This window comes from Lotus japonicus, chromosome 1 (genome assembly GCF_012489685.1).
Source record: "Lotus japonicus ecotype B-129 chromosome 1, LjGifu_v1.2".
Lineage (NCBI taxonomy): Eukaryota > Viridiplantae > Streptophyta > Magnoliopsida > Fabales > Fabaceae > Lotus > Lotus japonicus.
The window spans coordinates 25727257-25734420 of record NC_080041.1 but is presented as its reverse complement, the minus strand read 5'-3'; the positions used below and the strand labels follow the sequence as shown (position 1 = coordinate 25734420).

Below are 7164 nucleotides of genomic sequence, written 5' to 3'. Positions count from 1 at the left end.
TTAAGCCTCCAAGTTAAGAAAATTAACAATACATAATCCAAGTTAAGCATTTGAAAAGTGAAGCAAAATAACAATATATAATCTAAGTTAAGCATTTGAAAAGTTACACAAATAGTCCTTAATATAGAATTAGCAAAGAACTAATATTAATCTTCTGTTATATTTGTGAAGGTTCCAGGTGGAGGTGCAGTGTCCTTTGGAAATACCTGTATATTAACATAAATGAATAATTGATATTGAGAACACATGTATGAAAAGATTGAAATGCTTTATTGTAGATGTGAAAAAGATTTTCATACCTTGACTACGTTGGGCAATGTTACATTCAGATAACAAGTAGACTTTCTAGGAGAAAACACAGTGACCTGAAAGCAAAATGAAGAAACGATGTGATGTTCAAGTTGTCCAAAGAAGCATAAAAATGTTCAAGTTGCCTATATATTAACCTTTTGGAGAAGCAGAACAGATCCAACCGTTATGTGTTTCGCAAATACGCTTTCAGTGAAGACCTTGTGATGGATACTAGCGCCAACGGTGCGTAGGGTCCTGAATCTCAATCTCAGATGTCATGAGAAAAACATGAAGATAACATTTCATAGAAATATAAGGAGGAAGAAGGAAATACCTTGAGGGTAACTGTTGCATCTCCAAACCCATTGGGAGTGCATGATTTGATAACAGCGACGGTGTGATCTACTCTTTCATGATGGTGAGTGATTGCGCCCAGAGGAGTGGCAGATCCGCCTAATTGCAGGGCTGAAAGCCAAGCATTGGAGTGGAAATCGGGATCGGTGTCGTGGCCGTCTTGCAGGACTTGCCTGACGAATTGTAGGGTTGAAATGTTGGGTTTGTCGTCGGTGGATCTGCGATGAATCATGGCGGCCTGGACAGCGCCAGCGGGGCTGGGAATGAGAGGACGAGAGCTAGAGGAAAGGTTGTCTTGGCGTTTGCAAGGGCGGATGAAGGTTGATGGTGGATCTTGTTCCATTTCTTTTGGTTATTTTCTGCAACAAGGGAAGAAGAAGGGAAGTAATGTAATGGTGTAGGATGCCTTTGGTGCATATGGGACTAATATAGGAAGTAAATGGATTTATGGTGTAGGATGAATGAGTAATGAGGCTGGTGGTGGGGTTGGTGGTGAAGAGTAATGGTGGTCAGAGTTGGTTGTGTGATAGGCAGTGATGGTGGTTGAGAGTGTAATTGGGGAATATGCCTTTGGTTTGGTCTTAACTTGCTGCATCTGGTAAGAGTGATCCGGGACTATAAGTTTCGGATCTCTCCAGGACTATAAGTTTCGGACTGGTTGATAATTAAATTTTCCACCCCACCCCTTTTTAAGACGTCCGAGAGTTGCTAAACCGGATTAATATGAAACTTAAAGATTCGGACCTCTCAAACCAGATACTGTCACAAACGCAGAAACACCAAAATGCAAAGACAATAATATGGGACAAACAGACATGGTTACAATAGTGGAGCATTGTTTTAATACATGTAGGGAAATATTCAAATGTCAAATCTAATACAACATTACAAACATGAATCATATTATCAATCTTTTGTTATGTCTATGTAATCATTCTTGCTAGGAACATGAGGACCAATCCAAGCAGTGTGTTCAACCATAAATCTTTCCAAACGCTCTTGATACGGTCTACACCATTCGGACTCGGGTGCTACAACGTTGTATTCCCATTGGGGAGCAATTGGCGGCATAGGATGTCCAGACACCAACTTCAGCTACATTTAAGAGTATAATAGTAAAATTAGATATATTTCAAACATAAATTGTTTAACGGGACAAAAAAGTGTATTAATAAAAAACTAGAGTACTAAATAGAAGATATACCTGTACAAAGTGATTGGTCACATGACCAACAGCTACGACATGATGTTCTAACGGTGGGGCGCCTCCTCTCATCGGAAGGTAAGTGTAACTAGATTTTAACGAGATGGAGATGAAAACCACCCAAAACCGGTTAGCAATAAGGTACCCCATCTCCGGTAGATGCATCCATTTGTCTTCAGTGACTCTACCACCAGGAGGGAGAGTGAGACGAAGGTGCATGGCCTGTACCACATCATAACCCCACATGTTTGTATAGTGTTTCCGATAGAGTGTGAGTTCTGCAATCAGCTCTTCCCTAACCCAACCGTCCTGACCATTCTCAAGGCCCAGCAATGCAGCGACGACTCTGTAGCCACAGTTACCATCCCCGACAACATCTATCACTTCATGTATATATTGCCACAAAAAATATGGCAACTCCGGTAAGTAGATGTTGGTGGTAGCCCCGGTGGTCTTCATAGACTTCTTGTTCTTTGACTTAAGAGCCTGTGATTTTGGAGTTGAGGACCAAATAGTTGGTTTAGGAGTTTTGGTGAGCCTAGGTTTCCTCTTGCTAGCTTTCGCCTCTTGTTCTTTGACCTGGTTGTTAACATGTTCTCAATGTGAAAGGTCGCGCTGCAAGGATCCTATTGATTGACCTCTACGAGGTTTGGTTTTCCTCTCCTTGGACGATTGATTGTGCTTTATCTTCACTTCAGGAGGACACAATGAACTGATTTGAGGACAATAAAGCTCTTTAAGCTTCCTTCTCAGCATACTTTGGCCTGCATCATCCAAGCTATTGAAATGAGCAATCAAGGCCTCAATCTCTGGCGGCATGCATCCACTGTATTTCTCATCATACTTTGAGGTTTGACTCTCCACAACAGGTACTTGTTCACAAGAAAGTATCTTCCAGAATGGATCCACTGCCGCATACGGAATTGAAGATAAACTCTGAAGTGCACAAGCGCAAGGTAGTCCATGAGTGACTTTCATCAAGCAACTGCATTTCTCATCATGACCCCAAGATCTGCTTTGTTCATCGTACATTAGCTAAGGGCATGTTTAGCAACGAATCCTATCATATTCTTATACATTGGAGACTTGAAACGGTGCTCTACAATGTTAATACTGCGCTCAAACGAGGCTTCTATTGCATTGTGGCGTACAATGGTCAACCTATCCACTGCTTCCCATGAAACGCACAAGTCACCCTTGTTGTTCCTAAACATCTTCTTCAAGCTTGCATGTGCACTTTCAGCCCTGCATACAAACATGAAGCTAGTCTATCAAGCCTATCAAATGAAGCAAGTCTATCAAATGCATACAAAAATGAATCAAGTCTATCAAATGAAGCAAGTCTATAAGGATTGCATGTGCGTAGTACCTGTTACTTGTTGTCGTTCCAAAATGCTTCATTCTGTTTGTCCATGCCTTCACAAATTTCTCCTTGTGAACTAACCAAGTGTCATAAATGTACGATGTGAACTTTGGATGATCCTTACACATGTCACACATGTCTCTTCATTCATCCTCAAATTGTGTAGTTGTTTCCGCATATACCACTTCATTCCACTTTTGCATCACTAAGGCTTTAAAATATGTTGTGTCAACCCACAATTTACGCTTTGCCTCAACATTCTTGTTTATGTGGAATAGGCATAATAAATGGGTAGCCCCAGGAAAAATATTCCGAACCGCACTGAGTAAAGCCAATTCTCTATCAGTCACAATCACTCCAGGTAATCGGGCAGGGTCAGCAAGCAGAGACTTCATGCACTCCAAGGCCCAAACATAGTCAGGTGTGCGCTCACGAGTAATGTAGCAAAATGCAATGGAGTAAGTCAGACTAGTAGAAGTGAGGTCAACCATTTCAAGCAAGGGAATCCGGAATTTGTTTGTCTTGTATGTGCAATCCATGATTACCACATGAGGGAATGTGTTGAAGAGTTTAATAGCATTAGGATAAGCCCAGAAAAGTTCCATAATGACACCTGAATCTTCTGTAAGATCAAGTTTTGATCTAGTAGTACAACTCTATGTTTTGATGATTACAAGTTAACCTTTTGATATGAACAATTATGGTACTCTAACGTGTTTTTCTGAGTGTGCTATTTACAGGCTCTGACCTCAATTCAATCCCACACAAATCAGAAGCACTGTGCATAAAGAGTGACCCAAGCAACGCTTTCGCATTGACCATGTTCAATATGAACAGTGGAAAAGCTTCAGAAGTTCTGAAGCTACATAAACTCTGATGTGGACTCAGTCACTAGAAGCTCTGAAGATCCAAAAGTTCTGATAACCAAGAAACACTGAAGGTTCAGATGTTCTGTTGGTGTAGAAGACTCTGAAGATACAGAAGCTGAATAGTGGAAACTCTGATGTCCAGAAGCAAGAAACTCTGAAGACCATGTACTTCCCTCTGAGTTCAGAATCAGAAGATACAACGGTCAGAGGATCTGTGCTTTCCCTCTGACTCTGATCAACCGGCTTCACAAGTTCCAACATGAAGCATTCCCCTGATCAGAAGTCTCCTAGGTATAAAGGTCAAGTCACTATCAAAGTACAAAAGCAACTGTACCATCCTGACGACCTACCTAACGTTCTCAGCCATAGCAGAAGCTGGAATTTCCAGAACTGCCCTCCAACGGTAGCATTCCCATGCATCGTTCAAACCCTAATCCTTGGAGTATAAATAGAGGCTGAAGTCTGAAAGATGCGGTTGGAAGAATTTACACAAGCCCAAGCTATATTCAAAAACCTTCAAGCATTCTTTCATCTTGAAATTCATTGTGTTTACTATTAGCTTTTCAGAAGCAAAATTCTTGTAAACATTTCTTTGATAAACAGTTTGTTTAGTTCCTTTAGGAGATCAAGGTTGATCGGATCCTAGAGGAGACTAAGAGAGTGAATCTTAGTGTGAGCTAAGTCAGTGTAATTGTTAGTCACTTGTAGGTTTCAAGTGCAACTATAACTCTTACCTGATTAGTGGATTGCCTTCATTCTAAGAAGGAAGAAATTACCTTAACGGGTGGACTGGAGTAGCTTGAGTGATTTATCAAGTGAACCAGGATAAAAATCCTTGTGTGCTTTTCTATCTCTTATTCTTAGCACTTAAGTTCTCGAAAGATTTGTCAAAATCTTTAAGGTGGAAGTTTTATCTTGAAAACGTTATTCAAACCCCCCCTTTCTACCGTTTTTCATACCTTCATCTTCTTCATGTCTTTCAAAGTGAACATAGTTGGCTTCAGCCAACTTCTTCAGCAAATATTGCATTTTTGTCAGTGGCCCGCGATCTAATTCTTTAACCTTTTTGATGCGACTATAAACTTGAGTGATTGTAGTCAAGTTACCCGGATTATTTTCCTTCAAACTAGCCAACATGTGTCTCGGTGAAACCCAATTATTATTCATGTTGTCGACTTGAACCTTCTCTTCTTCTGTTAGTCGACCAATGTAGGAATGGCCAACCAGCGATCTAGCTGGTTCATGGTTGTGTTCCCCGTCAGCACTTTCAGCCACCAATTTCTATCACCCTCCGTAGGTCGTCCTTTAAGTTTAAAGAGACAATTACATTTTTGTGATCCGGTGGATTTGTACTTGAAGAACTTAGGGTCCTTGTACGGAATGTACACACCATGCTTCGAGCACCGCAGAACAATATACATATTCCACCTTTTTTTGCATAATCAGACCTCCCGGTCACAATCGCATATCCATTGTCCTTCCCAACATTCTTAGCCCATTGTTTTAGGTCATCAACAGTATCAAATATCTGTTCAATGATAACATATCACTTTAAAATTAATAATCAATTCAAGCATCACTATGGTCTATGCAATTAATACCTGATCGGTCGACCATAAATGTATTGGATCAAGCGCTTACCACTACGCCAAAAGCAATTGCTGTTAGTGAGGGCGCAACTTTATTTCCTTATAGCACAGAGTCCTCAAGGGGATGCGATGTTAAGCGCCATGGGGTGGGATGTTAAGCCCATCGAATCCTAAGGGTGACGCTGGATTAATAAATCCAACAATCTCCCCCCCAGTGTTAGCCGGGGGATTCAAACCCATGACCTTGCTCTGATACCACTTATTGGATCAAGCGCTTACCACTACGCCAAAAGCAATTGCTGTTAGTGAGGGCGCAACTTTATTTCCTTATAGCACAGAGTCCTCAAGGGGCTGCGATGTTAAGCGCCATGGGGTGGGATGTTAAGCCCATCGAATCCTAAGGGTGACGCTGGATTAATAAATCCAACAAAATGTGTGGTATCCACACTTATATGCGGGGGCACGAACGAAATGATACTGCTAGGCTGAACATTTTCATCATTATCTTGTTGTTGAAGCAGCCTTTCTTCATCATAGATGAATGTGCTCGTCATTCTGCCTGCATAAACCAATCTGCCACTGGTTAACAATCCGTATAATTAACATTCGGATCCCTCCGTATGTATAACCTTCATATCAATCCGAATGTTGATCATTCGGATTTATATCGAGACAGAAAGCATGCAGTGATGGTGGTTGCAACGAATGGTGAGAAATTTAAACATAACATGGTGTAGAAAATTTAAACAAACGTATATATGTATATAAATATGGATGAAGGTTGATTGATGAAGGTTGTTGGTGGTGGTGCAATGATGGTGGTGGGGGATTGAGAGGTAGTAAGAAAAGAGGAAAGGTGAAGGATGGAGAAGAGGGTTGGTGGGGGAGTGAGGGTGATCAGAAGTGAAGTGTAATGGGTGGTTTGGTGGTTGAGGAGTTTCCTAGGAGGCCATAATGGTGGTGAGGTAGGTGAAGTGATGGAGTAATGGTGCTGAAAAAGGTGGTAGAATTTGTCAGAGGGGTCCGAAACTTGAACATCCATATGAATCTGAATGATCAAGTTACGGATCATGTCTGAAAGATCAAGCTTCATACCCTTCGTAGCAGTTAAAAATAATTTATTTTTTCTTGCATTCAGAGTATTTATTGATTGATTATATTGACACACAGATTTGGCACCTAGCCAGTAGTTTTGATAAGTATAAAAGTGTAAGAGTTTACAATTATTAGGATTGATTATAAAAGTGAAAAAGCAAAAAAATTATGTTGATTGATTATAAAAGTGAAAAGGCAAAAAAATTATTTTGATTGGTTAAAAAAGTTAGGTCGAAATTAATAACAGTGAACATGAAACTCATAAATTACGAAATGGTAGTGCGAAATAATAGTGCGAAATACAGAGTCCCCTAATAAAGTAATAGTAAATACTAGTAAATACTAATGTCAACTAAAAGCTCATACAACTAATGTCCCCTACTGTCCCCTACCCCTACG

The 7164-nt window shown here is 40.5% G+C and overlaps 1 protein-coding gene across 1 annotated transcript; it reads right to left on the bottom strand.

The window, feature by feature from the left end:
• Positions 1 to 1551: 1551 nt before the first annotated feature.
• On the bottom strand, positions 1552 to 3349 carry LOC130730984 (uncharacterized). The gene is made up of 5 exons (XM_057583159.1): positions 3219 to 3349; positions 2927 to 3094; positions 2543 to 2834; positions 1850 to 2428; positions 1552 to 1740 (listed from the first exon to the last, which is right to left on the bottom strand). Exons 1-5 carry the CDS (start codon positions 3347 to 3349, stop codon positions 1552 to 1554), a joined length of 1359 nt encoding a protein of 452 aa, XP_057439142.1.
• Positions 3350 to 7164: the final 3815 nt, after the last annotated feature.

What these genes read in the sequence shown, in the direction of transcription:
- LOC130730984 (XM_057583159.1), bottom strand. Translation starts at nt 3,349, where the DNA reads ATGTGTGACATGTGTAAGGATCATCCAAAGTTCACATCGTACATTTAT. An exon ending in GGAACGACAACAAGTAACAG is followed by an intron (nt 3,095 to 3,218) that starts GTACTACGCACA and finishes GTTTGTATGCAG; the next exon opens with GGCTGAAAGTGCACATGCAA. An exon ending in CACCGTTTCAAGTCTCCAAT is followed by an intron (nt 2,835 to 2,926) that starts GTATAAGAATAT and finishes TGAGAAATGCAG; the next exon opens with TTGCTTGATGAAAGTCACTC.